This window comes from Mya arenaria, chromosome 12 (assembly GCF_026914265.1).
Source record: "Mya arenaria isolate MELC-2E11 chromosome 12, ASM2691426v1".
In the NCBI taxonomy this organism is placed as follows: domain Eukaryota; kingdom Metazoa; phylum Mollusca; class Bivalvia; order Myida; family Myidae; genus Mya; species Mya arenaria.
In genome coordinates this window covers 58,408,471-58,430,255 of record NC_069133.1, presented here as the reverse complement: position 1 = coordinate 58,430,255, position 21,785 = coordinate 58,408,471, and the positions used below count along the sequence as shown (strand labels likewise).

At 35.2% G+C, this 21,785-nt stretch overlaps 1 protein-coding gene across 1 annotated transcript in view; it reads right to left on the bottom strand.

Annotated features, from left to right (window-relative positions):
• Positions 1 to 19,645, bottom strand: part of LOC128211498 (hexokinase-2-like) — a 52,224-nt gene extending 32,579 nt beyond the window's left edge. Inside the window, exon 1 of the mRNA XM_052916359.1 lies at positions 19,493 to 19,645. Coding sequence (XP_052772319.1) covers positions 19,493 to 19,579 — 87 coding nt within the window. The 5' untranslated portion in view covers positions 19,580 to 19,645. The remainder of the gene's footprint in view (positions 1 to 19,492) is intronic.
• Between the last annotated feature and the right edge of the window lie 2,140 nt (positions 19,646 to 21,785).

The window sequence follows — 21,785 nt, the reverse complement described above, 5'->3', positions numbered from 1 at the left end:
ATTAATTCCAATGAACATTTGCTTATTCACAATATTAAACAAAATTTGATGAAACTATATGAGGCATTTTGCACGTACTATGTAAATTGTACATGGACACTGTTCTCTGTTCAGATTCCTGTGATTTCTCAAGGTTATTTGCATATTTAAAGCAACGAAGGCAGAGGAACACAGAGACTGTAAATATGTGTTATAATCACAATCTGATAATGATGATGACTACAACAACAATGATGATGATATGATGATGATGATGATGATGATGATGATGATGATGATGATGATGATGATGATGATGATGATGATGATGATGATGATGATGGAGATGATGATGATGATGATGATGATGATGATGATGAAGGCCATACCCAATTGTTACTATGTTTAGCATCCGTGGACAAATAGGTTATGGGCATCAAGATTGAAAAAAAAACGAAACATTTTATATGATCAACAATCTTGCCAAATATTCTTTATTTTCTTTTACTATAGTTCCAAATACAGTAAACAACATGCTTCATTCTTTGTACTAGTATTTTTGGCATTTGATATAAAAAAAAAGATGTATTCTGTGTGATTCCCATGATTACCAAACAGAAATGTTAGTTTTATTTGATTGTATTTTACAATGGAAATCTATTCATGGACCTATAAACCATGGATTGGCAACTCTCATCTGTATTAATGCGATAATCTCAAACTCACGCGTGCAGCGGGATTTCATTTCGAGATCTTACCGTGTGGTCATTTTCGAGATGTCCGACAACGGCCGAATATATACATGTAGGAAAACATTAATTAAAATTGACTCAAATGCGCGGTACTTTTATTTGAGTTGATAATAGTCCAATTGAATCTGATTAAAATCACAGTTATTATTTATAATTAAATATATTACGAACAAGGCATTATTAGCAGAGTTGGCGGAAATAACCGAAGATAGCCGTTAATCACCGATCGGAGATTCGGCAGAATTTTCCGATATTTGCCGAGCACGCGCTAAAGATTGTGGGTAAATTATTATTTCTTATCGTTTCACCGATATTGGGCAGTTGCCAATCTATGGTTTATAGGTCCGTGATCTATCTAAGCATTTATAATGGTCCTGAATGGACTAAGGAGGGTCTGGGGTGATATTCAATATACAACTTAAGTTAATCAAAGGGTCATTCATACACCATTGACTTCATTCACAGTCTATTGGTTAGTTATTAATTACAAGTAATCTATCTATCTATCTATCTTCTTTATTTCCTCCATTACTGAAGATATACAAGTTATGTACTTGTAACATTTTGTGATAGTTAGCTACTATCTTATTCAACAGGGCCAGTTTAGTATTCTGGGTTCTGAGGCAGTCAAATCATGCTTGAACTATCAACTGATTTGGTCTCTTTTTGACCCAGGTACCCTCCAACTCAAAGTGCAAGCCTAGCAATAAACATTACTCAGCAAGAATTATAAGCTGAAACGGAATAGAGCATAACACATATTCACTGACAACAACATAAAAGCTCGAGGACATCAATTGATATCAATTTGCAAAAAGTTTGTTTCTAGCAGTTATTTTAAAGAGTGCTTTTAATAATCTTTTTTTAAAACCATTAAAAACAAAAATAAACCTAAGACAAAATTTATCACATACATTTAATGAATTGTATTAAAAACACAATACAGTTGAATCTCAGTTAAGGCAAGTGCAATGACGCAATTCCCAACCTCCTTATTTTAAACATGAACATAAAGCCAACTAACATTGAACTCTCCTTGAAAAACTTTATGGGTCTCTGTATATACTGTCCTTTTGTTTTTCGTTTTGCTATAATTTAAAGTGAAAATCGAAAAACAAACACACACAGCCATTTTGGTTTTTCTTCTGACTATATATATATATATATATATATGTAAGTAGAAAAACAAAATTGATCATTTTTTCCTTTGCCGTTTTTTCAATTATAACCAAGGAATACAAAACAAGGAAAAGATTCAAATATACCATTTTTCGTTTTTCAAAGTGTCAAAAAAAAAACAAGCTAAACTGTCTGTTAATAATGCTATTTTTGGATTTTTATTTTACAAAGTGCAAAACCAAAAATGAAAAAATGAGTGACACATCAGTTTTCTGTTTTCATCACGCCTTTTGCATCAATGTCACAGATGTAAGCTGATCAATTTTTTATTTATTATTTTGGGACACATGTTAACAAGAGTGCTTTGGGATTTGTATGTTTTGTTTTCGGTTTCAACTCTAAGAAACCCCTTTAGACTTAACAGTAGTGATATTTTTAGATTGACCCATAGATTTTGTGTCTCAGAAATAAATGCTCCAGTTGAATAAATATAAAATAAATATCTACTAGGAAATGCCAAAAGATGTCTTTGTAAGGCCAGTCTTTTTTTTTTTTTATAGTTTTTGGATAACAAATCGACAACAGTAATTTTTAAATATTTATATAATTTATACAAGTCTAAAAATTTTAAGTTTGAATTTTTGTAATTTTTTTTTTTAATTTCTCCGGTCATCAGATATTACTTAGCCATTTCTAATTCAAGGGGCATCCAGATCAACAGTTTAGGTATTAATAAATACAAGTAAACTTGTTTATGTTCGATGTTGTCCTATTCATTGATGCATACAAGTCATTAAAATAGACAGGTTGGCCATGAAAATGTGTAAACATTGCATTTAAGTAAATGGCATCAGTTCAGAAGGTGAGTCTGCCCTAAATGTTGATTGCTGGGATTATCTATTTATGATGAGAGTAATTACAAATTTGGCAGTTTAATTGCAGTGAACTGTTTTAATGTTCTATTTTGTGGATATCATGAATCCTTAAATAAACATAACTGCAACACTCTATCTTCATGGTTTGGAAAAAAATAATGTAAAACTATCTTGATGGTTTGGAAAAAAACCAATGTAAAACTTTATCACTTATATGTTTGTTTTTTTACCGTAGCTCAAGTTCTCATGTACTTGTATTTGATATCTACGCATGTTACGTACGTGTATAAGGAGTGGGTTTTGACTTAAAATTGCCCTTGGAAGCTATTACCAATGACAATAGGCGTCATCCATACATCAGGGTTCAAACAGCCAGACCCGCAAAAAAATTCAAGGAGTTTTCAAGGAGATTTTGAGGACCTACATTCGATTTCCAAGGACTATCGTTAATTACAAACTATGAGATAACTTTCAAAGGCTATAGTAATTATTAACAGTAAAATATGAAAATAACACATATTTGTGAGATTGTTACCTGTTAAAATTCAAATGTCCTTTTAAGGTTTTCAATGTATTGTCTAATTCATTTTCGCCCTCCTTATTACATTTTGAACTAAATGGTCCACTGCTTAACTGCTGGTACTAATACAGGTTATAAGGAGATTTCTCTCACGTACTGACTTTTGGTAGGATATCAGGGCAGACTCACCTTCTGAACTGATGCCATTTACTTAAATGCAATGTTTACACATTTTCGTAGCCAACCTGTCTATATTAAGCAAAAGCCACATTTTGGGAAACTACAGCAAAAACAAAACCGGAAACAGAAATGGAAGAAGAAAAAAATTGATGCATAGCATCAAGTCGGCGCAATAAAATTGAAGAAAAACGTGCATGTAGATTAACTCAAAAATGGTTAATATTTCATAGATAATAATTATGTTGGGTATACATATGTTCGAAGGACATTATGGTTGATAATATTGTTACAATAGTTAAAGCCCGGAATTATAGATATTCTGTTTTTTCCAAGGTATTCCTCCGGTACAAACTAAATTATACCAAAAACATACTCACGTTTCTTTGGAAGAAATAGAGTCAATGGTCTAATACATAGATTTCAATAGCATGAAATTCACCTTTTATTTGTACTGGCATGTTATGTGAATTCCTGGCTTTAAATATTGTATATGTTTTTTGTAATACATTTTACTCTCGAGTAAATAGAACGGGGATAAATATACAATACATTAAGAGGAAATTATCTCATTTTTTACAATGACATTTTAAAACAAACAATTAAGCTCAAGGTTAATTTTTCAAAACTGGCTGTTGCCAAGGGAGATTACTGCGTAGGAGGTTTAAAAACAAAGGATATAGAGGATATTTGTTTATTTCAGTGTAAGATCGTATTTTATTTCACGAGTGTCATAGAAAAACATATTTTCACGAGTCCCAATACTAGAAGGGCGCCGACTAATAAACCAGTGTCTAGGAAAATTTGGGACTAAAAACCCGTTCCATAATTGTACTCTCACTCGCACGCCAACATATTCAAATGGCAAAGAGTTACTAATGAAGCATCCACTAGGATCAAACGTTTTTTTTGTAAAAATGAATCATTTTTTTCTACAAGCACTTTATTTCAGACAGAACAAGGAAATTTAAGGACTGTTTCTGAAAATACAAGCACTCAGACCAAGCAGTTATTAAGGCAAAATAAAAATTCAAGAAGTTATAAGAATAATTTCAACATCCAAACTCAATCAGAAAGAAAATTACAATGAGATGAAGATTAACAGTTTTGCCACTTGAGCCTAAACTTAGAGTTAAAACTGCTTGTAATCATGGTCCCAGTACTCAGATGTCTATTTTGAGAGGCCATGAGAAAGATTCCCAGGTGGGCCTTGAACCCATGACCACTTTTTTGAGCGGTGGACAACTAATCTTCTAGACGACTATCGCTCTCCAACAGCAGATTTAACCTTGCATCATCAACAACTACCTGAACCCCGTTCTGACAGTATGATTGACTGGCACATGTTTCCCGCCTGATGACAACTTCACCATCTCTTTCTTACAGGATTTATGTTCACCATAGTTAGTACTAATATTTCATAAGAACACATCTAAGGGTCAGAGGATGAACATTAACATGTCATTTGGTAGACACATAAGTAAACGGAAAAGGAGGGTGGACCAAAATTAATCTTTTTAGCATAATTACATTCCTTCACTGAAAACAATCCTGCTAAGTACCATGAGTGTATGAATTTTTTTAATTTGAGCCCTAAATTAAATACTTTATCATGGATAAGGCCACCGTTTTTTTTATTCTACACTTAACAAACCTGCTTCTCCAAACATTCCCAATTTTGAAAACAAATAAAATAGAAAATGCTACATTTCTTTTTTTCCACCGCTGTGATTTGGGAACATCTCCATTTTTCAAACAGGTTTATAAAAACATTAAATATCTGTATTCAGTTTAAAATTTTACAATGGGCAACTCTTACTCTATTTAAGTACTACTTAACTTGTCACAAAAGAGCATTTAAAATATATATATATATATTTACAGTAAAACTGAGATCGCTTATGGACGCCGGAGTCCGAGCTAAAACCTCGAGTGAACTGATATTTCGCATGACCCTAGTTTCAATTTTCCAGTCTGTTATAAAATGCCTTTCAGTTAATTTTAAGTTTGAAGTCGTCAAACCGATTGTTTACTGTGACACCAATTATGTATTTGGTTGTGGAAGTCGCTCATATGTTCAATACAAAGTGACAAGAATTAATTATTTTCAGAGATTCCAATATTGGACCGTTACTTTCTTCATATTTTTATTACTCATTCACATTTCTCACAATAAACTTCTCATAATGCTCTTATCAACTAATATCGATCACGCGTAAAGAGTGATAAACGGGAATTTTCACATCTTATCAAATTTCATTTCAACTGTCATTGCAATTTTTACAAATTGCGGAAATTTTAGCACCTAGCAATTGTTTATTTATTTGGAACACACCTTTGGGAAAATGTGTGAAATTATTACCTAGAGGGATTAATAAGGTTTGTGCATAATTTGTGTAATTGGGACTGGCTACAGTGCTTAACTCCTCAACTTATTTAGGTTTTAATGCAGCGTCATTTCATTTCATGAAAATGAAGCGGTTTAGGAGAAGATGATGTTTATAAGCAATTGTGGACCCTGGACGTGGACAACAGACACCAGCCATAGACTGATCACAATAGCTCATCTTGTGCAATTGGTACTCAGGTGAGCTAAAAAGGTCCAATATTTCATCAAAATAGACCCTGATGTTACAGTAGGTGAGGCTATAGGAGACAAATGTGAATCAAATAATAATGTCACTGTTTTCTCTGATTTTACCCGTTTCTTGTATAATATCTGAACCTTAACGCTACAATACCACAGCAAAGGACTGGCGCAGTGCAATATGAAGTCGATGCCTGCTCCTACTAAAAAATAAAATGGCGTTTTAAAATTTTAATCATTTTTTCCCCTCATCCTACAACAGTTGTGAATCCTGGTGGTTTGTTAAACACAGAATTAAAAAATAAGGGCCTAAATGTGTATTTATGAATTACATGAAAACAATAATATGATGCAATACAGGTCTCATTGCCATAGAGTAAATGCTAACATATGTCTTTTCTTTTCAGTTGAAGAAGGGACATTATTCAAAATTATTTAATAATTCTTAAAGCCAGAGTTATGCACCTTGCATATTGTCTCTAGCAATATGTCTTCAATCAAGTTTCAAGGATTCCATCATAAACGACACCAGAGATTTCCCAGAACAAGCTGAACCTTTTTTCTAGGAAACCAAATCAGCTAAAAATAGTTGAATATCCGCTCCAATTTCATGGCAATAGTAAAACCCTGATATTTGGCTAAAATTTCTCACATTTCTAGAAGCCAATATAACAATCTTCCTTCCGAAATAGCTTGCCAGTGACCTCAAGAAAATGCAAACAATCTGACATCAACTGACTGATACTAATACAGCTACAATCTTTCTACAAGTCTTGCAAACATTCCATCATTATGATTGCCCTAGGAAAAGATGATGATGATGATGATGATGATGATGATGATGATGATGATGATGATGATGATGATGATGATGATAAAAGATAATGATAAATATGACAACAACAAAATTAAAATAATGATAAATTTCTTCTTTTGTGAAATTCTGTAGTAAAGCTTATAAAATTGTTTGAGAGATCATAGCTCAAGGGAGGTAAATATCAAAGCTTGTCTGAAATACTTTCAAGAAGTGATCTCCCTTACATCAGTTAAATAAATTTGTAAATGGAGTAGCTGGAAGATAACCTCCGCCACTTAGCTCATCACAAATTAAATATTTGCTCGGCTTGTGCAATTTGTAATCTAACTGGCTATTGGGTTACAAATAATAATGTTAGGGCTTGGCCTTTTGTTTTGTCTAGAATTCCAATTTTAGCCAAACCCATAATAAAAACTTTCTGCCACATGAAAAGATGATTACACAAGTCTGGGATGAGACAGTTAAGGTAGCTCAAAATGCAGTGGTCAAAATTAGCACAAGCACTGGTTAAAAAGTATGCAGGGCTAGTTCAATTTCTGGACTTTATATTGCACAGACCTTGTTTTTTGCAAAGCACTAGTGTAAGAACATGGGTTTGTTTATCCAACGTCAGATCTGGGGGACTGATTTATCAGGCATTTTTCAGAAATATTTGGAGTAAGAGGTAAAGCCTTATCATGCAGCAGCCTGCAGGAAAGGAAATTAAATATGTAAATGATTTAAGCTTCAAAATAATGAAAGATTGACATACTATTAGAAACAAACAATCTTTAACACCAACTATAACATCAGCACAAACATTGATTCCATTGTTATTGTTTTTTTCATTATTTTGGGAAACAAATGTTCTTTTTTTCAATTGAGATGTAGCCAAATTTCAGTTTCTGCTAAAGGAGAAAAAGCCCTGAAAATAACGCAGTAGGATTCAATTTTCTCCAATCTTCCTCGGAAATAGTTGTTAGATATTAATGCCTTTATACTTTATGCAGACTCTGCCAGTCGGAGAACAAATTACATTAACAGACAGAAATAGATATAGAAACCATTCTAAATGATTGTGTCTAGATCTTATTCACGCATCTTAATGGTACCGTGTATCATGAGGAAATGCATCAAATATATTCATCATCATCATTATTGTCACTGTACATTTCTTCAATGTGATTGTTGGCAAAATGTACCGTACTGCTTGTAGAGCCTGATCTGTAACATGTAGAAATAAATTACAATGTCAAAGGCATTTCAATGGCAGCTGGAGAAAAACACAGGAGTCAAGCAGGACGGACACTCATCTGACGAAAATGTTTCTATAAACTGTCGACTCCTTATATTGAGCTTAAGAAAAAGATTCTCCATAAAAAATCAGAAGATAACAATAATTATCTGATGAAAAATTCTACCCAGCAAGTGTAAGGCTGCTCCTTGTTGTTTTTTATTCTAGCTTGAGCCAAGAGATAAAACTATTGCATAGATATCTGTCCTCCAGGCTGGTTTGAATATCTGGCCACAAGTATGGTTCAAGGTTGGTTCGAATATATGGCCTCAAGTATGGTGCAAATATCTGGCCTCCAGACTGGTTCAAATAATCTTGCCTGCAGACTGGTTCAAATATCTGGCCTCAAGATAGTTAAGCATTAAAAGAAACAATTATCTGGCCTCCAGGCTGGTTCAAATATCTGGCCTCAAGCATTGTTTGAATATCTGGCCTCCAGGCTGGTTCGTATACCTGTCTTCTAGATTGGTTCAAGTATCTGCCATACAGTATGGTTTGAATATCTGGCCTCCAGGCTGGTTTGTATACCTGTCTTCCGGATTGGTTCAAGTATCTGCCATACAGTATGGTTTGAATATCTGGCCTCCAGGCTGGTTTGTATACCTGTCTTCCGGATTGGTTCAAGTATCTGCCATACAGTATGGTTTGAATATCTGGCCTCCAGGCTGGTTTGTATACCTGTCTTCCGGATTGGTTCAAGTATCTGCCATACAGTATGGTTTGAATATCTGGCCTCCAGGCTGGTTTGTATACCTGTCTTCCGGATTGGTTCAAGTATCTGCCATACAGTATGGTTTGAATATCTGGCCTCCAGGCTGGTTTGTATACCTGTCTTCCGGATTGGTTCAAGTATCTGCCATACAGTATGGTTTGAATATCTGGCCTCCAGGCTGGTTTGTATTCCTGTCTTCCAGATTGGTTCAAGTATCTGCCATACAGTATGGTTTGAATATCTGGCCTCCAGGCTGGTTTGTATTCCTGTCTTCCGGATTGGTTCAAGTATCTGCCATACAGTATGGTTTGAATATCTGGCCTCCAGGCTGGTTTGTATTCCTGTCTTCCGGATTGGTTCAAGTATCTGCCATACAGTATGGTTTGAATATCTGGCCTCCAGGCTGGTTTGTATACCTGTCTTCCGGATTGGTTCAAGTATCTGCCATACAGTATGGTTTGAATATCTGGCCTCCAGGCTGGTTTGCATTCCTGTCTTCCGGATTGGTTCAAGTATCTGCCATACAGTATGGTTTGAATATCTGGCCTCCAGGCTGGTTTGTATTCCTGTCTTCCGGATTGGTTCAAGTATCTGCCATACAGTATGGAAATATCTGGCTTCCAGGCTTGTTCAAATAATAGCCATAAGTAAAATGGTTCCAATATCTAGCATCCAGGATGGTTTGAATAAATGGCTTCAACGCTGGTTTTTTCGAAAATCTGGCCTCAATTCTCTAGGAATAACTGGCCTCCAGTTCCAGGCTGGTTCAAATATCTTGCCCCAAGGCTGGTTCAAATAACTTGCCCCAAGGCTTGTTCAAATATCTTGCCCCAAAGCTTGTTCAAATATCTTGCCCAAAAGCTTGTTCAAATATCTTGCCCAAAAGCTTGTTCAAATATCATGCCCAAAAGCTTGTTCAAATATCTTGCCCAAAAGCTTGTTCAAATATCTTGCCCAAAAGCTTGTTCAAATATCTTGCCCAAAAGCTTGTTCAAATATCTTGCCCCAAAGCTTGTTCAAATATCTTGCCCCAAAGCTTGTTCAAATATCTTGCCCCAAGGTTGGTTCAAATATCTTGCCCCAAGTCTTGTTTGAATATTTGGCCTCGGTGCTGGTTCAAACATCTGTCATCCAGGCTGGTTCAGATGAAGTTCCAATGTTTTAACCACATCAAACAGAATCCTAATTGATCAAAAAAGCTCAAGAAAAATATTTTTATATTCAGTATTGGGAGTTTACTTTATGATGGGTTGATACATTCCATAGACAGGAGTAAATTCATTCCACCAGTTATTATCATAATATAAACAATATTAGATATACAACTCGCATTCAATATATTGGGAACAAGTCTTGAACATTTAATAAAAACATAATAATTGGAAGTCTTTTTAAGTGCAATTTTTAACAGCAATCCCTAAAAAAGACATGAAGCACCTTGACATGTCAAGTAAAAATTGTTGTTTATTTCACTGGCTGTATTCAGCCCATATTAGCACTATAATTATTTTTTTAATTGTGTGCTTACTTCATCATTGTATATTCTGAAACTATGAAGATGAGTAAATTTTCTGAAGTTTCTCACTGTCAGTAAGTTTCAGTAAGTGCAAATCTACAAATGCAGTCATTTTAAAGCTGCACTCTCACAGATTTTACTGTTTTTACATTTATTTTTATTTTTTGTCTTGTAAAGCGCAAATTTTTGCGAAAATATCTGCAAACCAATGAAAAAAGATTGCTGACAAAAGATCCAATCGCAGATTTTCATATTTCTGTTCGAAAATTAATGTTTTATGGCTTAAACCGTTACTAACAGTTTAAGAAAAATGCATTAAACATCATTTTTTTTCTTAAATATAAAAACCTGCAATCTAATTCGTTGTCAACAGTCTTATATAACTGGTTTTCATAAGTTTTCTCAAAAATTGGCTCGTTACAAACCAAGACAAAAAATAAAAAAGTTGTCAAAACGTTCAATCTGTGAGAGTGCAGCTTTAAATATGTCAAGTCAAGTACACTTAATTGAATATCTCAGGCCACTTTATGCGGCAACATGAGCAAGAAGCCACACCCATCGGATTACGAAATGTTTTTCTTTCTATGTAAACCAATCTTGAAAATGTGTCAAATCATTTAATTGATTGGTTGAAATATTGTTTTTTTGGGGGGTGAGCTATGTTTTGGATGTATTCCCATTACAATAAGTATACATGTAATATTTTGCTTTGTAAAACTCTTAAATGAAACACACATGGTTAAATGGTAAAAACAAGTCTATCTTTCAATCAGGGCTATTAGTAATATCTGTTTTATCTTGATAAATCAAAGGAAACAAGAGATGTTTGTCAAACATTATGCCCCCCCTGAGCGCCATGCTGTCAGGATTATATGGACAATTGAATGAAATATGCATGGACCGAAATGACAGCTGATTTGTCACTAACATTGAATGCCGTTGAGGCAGTTCTTAAGATTATGACCATTCAAAGTGTGAGGAAAGAGTGTGTTATGACCATGACCTTTGACTCTATGACCTCAAAATCCATAAGAGTCATCAGCTGGTCACCAAAAATCTAAATGTCAAGTTTGAGGGCCATGGGTGCAGCCATTGACAAGTTATCACACAGACAAGCTTTTTTCGTTTAAGGTCACTGTGACCTTAAGCTTTGACCCGATGACCCCTTAAATCATAAGGGGTCATCTACATGTCAGACACAACTCCAAGTCAAGTTTGAGGGCCATGGGTGCAGGCATTGTCGAGTTATCACTCGAAACATTTTCACATTTAAGGTCATTGTGAACTTGACCTTTGACCCAATGACTCCTAAAATCAATAAGGGTTATCTCCTGGTCATGCCCAACTTCCATGTTGAGTTTGTTGATCATAGGTTCAGGCATTGTTGAGATATCACTGGGAGAAGATTTGTTAACTTTTTACGTTAAAGGTTACTGTGACCTTACCCGAAGACCCCCGAAGTCGAGAGGGGTCATCTACTGGTCAGGCCCAACCTTCATGTCAAGTTTGATGACCATAGGTCCAGGAATTGTCAAGTTTGCTTTCAAGGTCACTGTGACCTTGACCTTTGACCCCTTAAATCAATAGGGGTCATCTACTGGTCAGGCCCAACCTCCAAGTCAAGTTTGAGGGCCATGGGTGCAGGCATTATCGAGTTATCACTCGTACAACCTTTTATCATGCAAGGTCACTGTGCCCTTGACCTTTGGCCCGATGACCCCCAAAACAATAGGGGTCATCTACTGGTCAGGCCCAACCTCCAAGTCAAGTTTGAAGGCCACGAGTGCAGGCATTGTTGAGTTATCACACAGACAACCTGTAACCATTCAAAGTCACTGTGACCTTTGCCTTTGGCCCTATGACCCCCAAAACAATAGGGGTCATCTACTGGTCAGGCCCAACCTCCAAGTCAAGTTTGATGGCCATGGGTGCAGGCATTGTCGAGTTATCACACGGACAACCTTTTACCATTCAAGATCACTGTGACCTTGACCTTTGGCCTGATGACCCCCAAAATCAATAGGGATCATCTACTGGTCAGGCCCAACCTCCAAGTCAAGTTTGATGGCCATGGGTGCAGGCATTGTCGAGTTATCACACGGACAACCTTTTACCATTCAAGATCACTGTGACCTTGACCTTTGGCCCGATGACCCCCAAAATCAATAGGGATCATCTACTGGTCAGGCCCAACTTTCAAGTCCAGTTTGAGGGCTATGGGTACAGGCATTGTCGAGTTATCACTCGGACAACCTTTTATCATTCAAGGTCACTGTGACCTTAACCTTTGACCCAACAACCCCCAAAATCAATAGGGGTCGTCTACTGGTCAGGCCCAGCCTCCATGTAAAGTTTGATGACCAAAGGTCTAGGCATTGTTCAGTTATCATTTGGACAAGCTTTCAAATCTTTTAACAATTAAAGGTCACTGTGACCTTGACCTTTGACCCCTAAAATCAATAGGGGTCATCTACTCGTCAGGCCCAACCTACATGTCAAGTTTGATGACAATGGGTTTAGGGATTGTTGAGTTATCACTCGGACAAGCTCTGGTCTACCGACGGACCGACCGACCAACCTATTGACGGACCGACCTACATGTGCAAAGCAATGGCAAATACTGTTAACAGTGTATTTTTAAACTGACATCAGAGTAACATGTATCACATATGGGTTTCTGCATGTACTGATAATATCACACTAAAAACTACTGAACAGCTTTAACAAAAAGAGGGGCCAGTTTGGCTCTATATGGCTCAACTGATCACCATAACAGCAAAACAGACAAGCATAGCTCTATATCGCTCAACTGGTCACAATTAAAACAAGAGAGATAGCATAGCTCTATATCGCTCAACTGGTCACAATTACAACAAGAGGGATAAGCATAGCTCTATATGGCACAACTGGTCACAATTACAACAAGAGAGATAGCATAGCTCTATATCGCTCAACTGGTCACCATAACAACAAGACAGATAAGCATAGCTCTATATGGCACAACTGGTCACAATTACAACAAGAGGGATAAGCATAGCTCTATATCGCTCAACTGGTCACCATAACAACAAGAGAAATAAGCATAGCTCTATATGGCTCAACTGATCACCATTACAACAAGAGAGATAAGCATAGCTCTATATCGCTCAACTGGTCACCATAACAACAAGAGAGATAAGCATAGCTCTATATCGCTCAACTGGTCACCATTACAACAAGAGAGATAGCATAGCTCTATATCGCTCAACTGGTCACCATAACAACAAGAGAGATTAGCATAGCTCTATATCGCTCAACTGATCACAATTACAACAAGAGAGATAGCATAGCTCTATATGGCTCAACTGGTCACCATAACAACAAGAGAGATAGCATAGCTCTATATCGCTCAACTGATCACCATTACAACAAGAGAGATAAGCATAGCTCTATATGGCTCAACTGGTCACAATTACAACAAGAGAGATAGCATAGCTCTATATCGCTCAACTGGTCACCATAACAACAAGAGGGATAAGCATAGCTCTATATCGCTCAACTGGTCACCATAACAACAAGAGAGATAGCATAGCTCTATATCGCTCAACTGGTCACCATAACAACAAGAGAGATAAGCATAGCTCTATATCGCTCAACTGGTCACCATAACAACAAGAGAGATAGCATAGCTCTATATCGCTCAACTGGTCACCATAACAACAAGAGAGATAGCATAGCTCTATATGGCTCAACTGGTCACAATTACAACAAGAGAGATAAGCATAGCTCTATATGGCTCAACTGATCACCATTACAACAAGTGGGATAAGCATAGCTCTATATCGCTCAACTGATCAACATTACAACAAGAGAGATAAGCATAGCTCTATATCGCTTAACTGATCAACATTACAACAAGAGAGATAGCATAGCTCTATATCGCTCAACTGATCACCATTACAACAAGAGAGATAAGCATAGCTCTATATCGCTCAACTGATCACCATTACAACAAGAGAGATAGCATAGCTCTATATCGCTCAACTGATCACCATTACAACAAGAGAGATAAGCATAGCTCTATATCGCTCAACTGGTCACCATTACAACAAGAGAGATAAGCATAGCTCTATACCGCTCAACTGGTCACCATTACAACAAGAGAGATAAGCATAGCTCTATATTGCTCAACTGATCACCATTACAACAAGAGAGATAAGCATAGCTCTATATGGCTCAACTGGTCACAATTACAACAAGAGAGATAGCATAGCTCTATATGGCTCAACTGATCACAATTACAACAAGAGGGATAGCATGCCTCTATATTGCTCAACTGATCACAATTACAACAAGAGAGATAAGCATAGCTCTATATCGCTCAACTGATCACAATTACAACAAGAGGGATAGAATAGCTCTATATCGCTCAACTGATCACCATTACAACAAGAGAGATAAGCATAGCTCTATATCGCTCAACTGGTCACAATTACAACAAGAGAGATAGCATAGCTCTATATCGCTCAACTGGTCACAATTACAACAAGAGAGATAGGCATAGCTCTATATGGCTCAACTGGTCACAATTACAACAAGAGAGATAGCATAGCTCTATATGGCTCAACTGATCACAATTACAACAAGAGAGATAAGCATAGCTCTATATGGCTCAACTGGTCACAATTACAACAAGAGAGATAAGCATAGCTCTATATCGCTCAACTGGTCACCATAACAACAAGAGAGATAAGCATAGCTCTATATGGCTCAACTGGTCACAATTACAACAAGAGAGATTAGCATAGCTCTATATGGCTCAACTGGTCACAATTACAACAAGAGAGATAGCATAGCTCTATATGGCTCAACTGGTCACCATAACAACAAGAGAGATAAGCATAGCTCTATATGGCTCAACTGGTCACAATTACAACAAGAGAGATAAGCATAGCTCTATATCGCTCAACTGATCACCATTACAACAAGAGAGATAAGCATAGCTCTATATCGCTCAACTGATCACCATTACAACAAGAGAGATAAGCATAGCTCTATATGGCTCAACTGGTCACAATTACAACAAGAGAGATTAGCATAGCTCTATATGGCTCAACTGGTCACAATTACAACAAGAGAGATAGCATAGCTCTATATGGCTCAACTGATCACCATTACAACAAGAGAGATAAGCATAGCTCTATATGGCTCAACTGGTCACCATAACAACAAGAGAGATAGCATAGCTCTATATGGCTCAACTGGTCACAAATACAACAAGAGAGATAGCATAGCTCTATATGGCTCAACTGGTCACCATAACAACAAGAGAGATAAGCATAGCTCTATACCGCTCAACTGGTCACCATAACAACAAGAGAGATAAGCATAGCTCTATATCGCTCAACTGATCACCATTACAACAAGAGAGATAAGCATAGCTCTATATGGCTCAAATGATCACAATGGCTCTTGTTAGGAAAAAAAAATCCTAGTGGTAGATGAATGTCATGATAGAAATTATCAATACTCATGTCAATAACTTAGTACCGGTATGATCTAAACATATTTTGGCCAATAAGGATATGGATAAGAGTTCAGAAAATAGAAACTATGAAATATGAACCTTACAACCATTCAAACACTTGTCACAACATTTTAATTATTGTGTTTTTAGATGCAATGTTACATTAAAAACTTTCAAAATTTGTGAGAAAGATATATTTAAAAAGTTATGCATCTTTGAGCTTTACTCTTGACCTTGAACTAAAACAGCTGGAACATATGTTCTGCATTTCGTCAAATTATGTATGCATAATAATTGTATTATATTTAGATAATTATGTCTAGTATATTTCTGTAGAAAACATTTCAAACAACATTATCTCAAGTTTTGCGTTTAATTTAAGAATTGGCACAAAAGCTCCCTCTGGACCTTTAACACTTAAATGTGCCTTGAATGACTGTTTGCAAGAAGCACCTCACTGGTGGGCTTGTAGCATTTAACGTATAGCATACCGGACGTGTGTTTCCGGTCATGTGACCAGTGCTGGAAATACTCGTCTTACACCCCCCATGTAAGATGAGTCACGCGCAACAATGCGCCACCTCTTATTTCTTTTATTGTATGGTTTATGAAAAATATATTATGCAAATTCGATAAAGTGCAATTAAAAATATAAGTATGCAATACTTTTAATTAAAATTGAAAATAAATAATTGTAAAAGCGCGATTTTTAGAAGAACTATTTGACGTCAATAGAGATTTAAAATGAATGCGCTTAATGACATCAGTACACAACGTTGCACACGCTTTTTGGTGAAATGTACAATAGTCTGTTTTCTATTTATTTGATTAAATAAGTCAGAGATCTTCATTTGTACTTGCAGCAGAGCAGGGTGACTTTCAAGCAAAGAGTCTTGATTTTGACTCGCAGACTGCATGATACTTTACAAATCCCTCCATGACACATTTTGTCCATTGTAAACAGTATCATCTTCCATAAGTTAACATAATGGAATATAAATTTTCCAAGAACTTAGCTGTAAAAAATATGTTTAAAAATGAATTTCATTTTATTTTATTTGTACTATAGATTAATATAAAAGAGTAATAAAGACAGTAGAACAATTAATATTTTACAAATTATACGGCTGTGTATTGCTGGACAAAAGGCGATCCAATCCGATTCATTCGCGATCTTTGACTTGCGATCCACGAAATGATTCACGATTTACTTGGTTATAAAGCAATACATAATTTGGAAGTAAATGAATATAACAAAAGCTTCATTTTTGTTTAGTTTGTTTTAGGGTAAACAACATTAAAACTTCTTCGTTTACACATTATACACACTCAATTTTTAAAAGTCAATTAGCTACACTCAATCTTAGCCACCCAATCTACTGTTTTAGTTGATGGGGATGCCAGGTTGACATTAAATTGCAGACGAAAATAAATGATAGCTACACATAAGCTTCGCATTTTATTTTATTATTGTAGATCTTCTCTTTATATTTTTTTTAATGCCCTTTGACTTTTTATTTCTTATTTCCATATTTATATTCTTTTTAAAACATTATAATCCATTAAAACCTTGACAAAAAGCATTCTCCATTCGAACAACGCACACTGAATTGAATGCTAGCTCTGTATAAATGAACTTCCAGTTGCATCAGTGTAACGTATTTCGCACATTTCGGATAAAGAATACATTATTTTTCTTATTTTAAACAACCACAATATTTGCTGAAATTGAATTAAATCATTTTGTTTTATTCTTTTATTAAATTTTGCACTTGAATCGTGATCCAGTGATCTCAGCATTTGCGAGTATTTGTGTCAAACATTTTGCTTTGACTCGCGATTACTCGGGAACTCGTTACAGCCCTATCACTGAACATCTATAGAATGTTAAGTTATTTAAGATTGATGGAATAAAATTATCACAAAAAGAAAAAAATTCCACAGAAGTATAATAATTTACAATTAAAATGGAACAAACATTAGGCTTTAGACATAATATATTTTTACAGGATAGCCCATACAGTTTTCAATTATTTCCAATGGGGTCCTTTTAAATACAAGGTGTCAAAGGTCAAAATATTGGGTCCATTTCAGGGGCAGCTCCATGATTTGATGTTTGAGGGGGCATCACTTAAGGGCCATAACCTTTCAACTTGCGACCCTCCCTCAGATCCGAAAAATAATTTTGTTGAAATTGTTGGCAGGGTGGGTTTGGGGTACTCCCTGAAGCAATCTCATCAATTTTTAGTCAGAAATGGTACATTTTCGTTGTTTTTTATCACTTTTTTCTCCTAAATTAAATTAAAAAAGTAAACTTGGACGATGGTTTCAAATAAATTATAAAATCTAAGCTTTCTTTGTTTTCCAATACATTTTTGGTACAGTGGTCATAAAATATGTGCTGATTTGCACCTGTTGATGACGCATAAATGTAAAAAATGTAAATGTTAAAAATAATGTTACTTTTCAAGTTATGACAGCAAGCTCTTATATTTCCTGAGCAACAATTTACAAACTACAAAAAATCACTATCACTGATATATATATATATATTAGTCTAAAATATTAGACGTGTTATACGGGATTTTTCCAATCCCTAACGTCTAAACGGGAATGTGCAAAAAACGGGGGTGTTTTAAAAATATTGAAATTGTTTTAAGTGAAGTATTTTATGGTTGAAATTGATCATAAAGAGTTATATTCATATTTTACCATGTAAGTGAAATGCTATTTTGCACTAAACAAGCATTTAATGCATTAAAACAAGTTGTTTACCTTTCCGATAAAACGAAAGTTGACTGACACAGAAAACAATTATGCGAAGGGGAACAACTCGGTACAATCGTAATAACTCGGCCTCCTCTGACAAAGCTTCGAGATAGACCTCGTTGTACAATCGTAACAACTCGGCCATGGCCGAAATGTTCCGAGCGATTTAAAACTGTGCCCTGAAGCCTTGCAGGTGCCCTTCATGTATATATCGTTATGTTTTGACAGAATGAAATGAAGAAAAGCCGTCAAACTTATAATTATAAGTTGGATATTTATTTTTTGTGTACGGAACTAATATAAAATAACATTATCTGGTAATATTTCTTGTTTTTATGATATTTTATAGATGCTATATGCTTTAACCCGGAATCCTGATCGGAACAACTACCCACTTTTGATACTAAACAATTTGTACGTGAAGGATTTGCCATATCAAAAATCTAAAAAAAATCCGTCAACGTACAATTATTTGGACTAATATATATATATGCATCGTATACCTGGTGTCATTTTTAAATAAAATGTTTGTTAAAATCAATGTACTTTTACATTAAAATACAATAAAGAACATGTTTAAATGTGTTTTCAGCTGAGTCACACCAAGTTTGAATAATATTACTATCAGCATCATTAAGATACAATGATGACATTTTGCATCTATCGATATGTGAATTAAAATCATATGGCATACCAGTATCATGGGGCTAAAAACGGTAACTTTTCAAAATATTTAGAAGTTTATTCAAGCCATCAAAACTGCTCCCGTATCAAAATCAGTGAATCAATGATTAAAATTCAATAAAATATTCGAAAACCAAACCGAAAATAGACGGCCTTGACATTGCACCAATATAAACTCCATTTTTTATCTTCTTGAGCAAGCTTACCGCATCTCTGTCGACTGGTTTCGGGAAGGGATCAACTCTTCGTTTTGGCGGTGGTTGTATTCGGATTTCAGGAGGTATTTGAAACATTTTATGAACAAAATTGATGCCTATTTTACACACATGACGAAGGTCAGCTGTCTGCTATTTTGACTGGTTCCCTTTATTCGTTGTGGAACCAGGCGTTATGATAATTATTCATTTAGTCAAAACGTCCAAGGTCTTTTTTGTTTTCTTAGCTTACAAGCGAGAAGTCGCGCGCAAAACGACCCATTCCATTTGACAATTTACACCCTATCACTTGAAGTAACAGCTATTATCTTTTTTTTGTGATTTTTGTTCCTTTGCTTTGACATATTGCTAAGTCAATTTGCTTTGAAATATTCCGTCAGTTTCGAAAAAGTATGAGGTAATTACCTACTTTTACTAATTGTACATTTAACTATCATCACGGACCTATAAACCATGGATTCGCAACTGCCCGATATCGGTGAAACGATAAGAAATAATAATTTACCCACAATCCTTAGCGCGCGCTCGGCAGATATCGGGACATTCCGCCGAATCTCCGATCGGTGATTAACGGTGATCTTCGGTTGTTTCCGCCAACTATGCTGATAATTATTTTTTGACACCTACAGGTCGTATGTAATACGTTTGTAGTTTGTCTTAACTGTATATTCTCTAATTACCGAAGTATTTATCAGGACCTTATATGTACCCGATTTAATTAATATTTAATTAGGATAATTGATATATCGATCATTAATCAGTGATCAAATAATCGTCCTTTTAAAGCCAGTTCGGGGATTCCTTTAATCACCTCACAATTATGCCTTGTTCGTGATAGATGTTATTTTAATTAATAACTGCGTTTTTAATCAGATTCCATTGGACTATTATCAACTCAAATGAAAGTACCGCGCATTTGAGTAATTGTTAATTATCAACGCTTAAAACATGTTTTCCCTACATGTATATATTTCGGCCGATGTCATTTAAGCATCCTTTTTTTCTTAAAAAGGGGTATCATCTTGTTTTCAATTTAAAGTCCTTGAAGATGGCAAATAAAAATGATTTTTTTGTCTTGGGATGAAGATTTAAATTTAGATGAAATACTAGGTGACTATACAGATGCATATTTCGATGATAGTGATTCTGATTTTGCCTCCGAAACAGAGCCTAAAACCAAGACCGTACCTCAGACTGGTTATATTTGCCCACATTGCGCTAAAGTTTTAAAAACCATTGCCGGTTTTAGAGGTCATGTAAATAAACAACACATGGACACAGCAACCAAAGGTACTTGATCATGAATTATAACTGTCTATTTTACTAGATAATGGTTTATAGGTCCGTGATATCATGAAGTTGATTTTAACGTCTTAATATTAGCAATATATTGCTTCTTTTATTTGTAAATGTATCATATTTAAAAGTATGCAAAAATTTCCCTCAAAGGCCCTCTTTGGAAATAAGCTCCAAAACATGTGACCAGTGCTGGAAAACCCCGTCTTACAACCCCCATGTAAGATGAGTCACGAACAACAACGCGCCACTTCTTATTTCTTTTATTGTATGGTGTATGAAAGGTATGTTGTGCCATTTCCATAAAACGCAATTAAATACATTAGTATGCAAGACTTTTAATTAAAATTGAAAATAAATAATCGTAAAAACGCGATTTTAAAGAAACTATTTGGCGTCCATAGTGATTTAAAATTACTGCGCTTAATGACGTCAATAAACAACGTCGCACGCACGTTTTTGTTGAAATTTACAAAAGTACGTTTTCTACATCAATTTCCCCACAAATTGATAATTTTAGATATGAAAGAAAAAATATCATCACAACGAATATATGTTTTATGCTTGCTAAGTACTGAACTTCGAAACAAAATAAAAATGAATATTCTAAACATAAAAGGTTTAAAATATTCATTTTTATTTTGTTTCGAAGTTCAGTACTTAGCAAGCATAAAACATATATTCGTTGTGAAATGTGTAGCTTGAATAAGGAGTTTATGAAAGAATAGTTTATCAGATTTCTAATCTAAAAGCATTTGCATTTTCCGGCAATGTCTAAATGAATATGTTTTTTTTGTGTCAAAATAGTTAGTACTACCCAATTAACAATGTATTGAGGTTTTGTGGTGGACACAACTCTTTCAAGAAAGATAATTGCATTTTTGTAACCATGAAATGAACTTAACACACTATTTTTTTTTATTATTATTTAAATGAATATATTTCTTATTTGAAAAGATATCATCATGAACTCTTAAAACATTGTAAA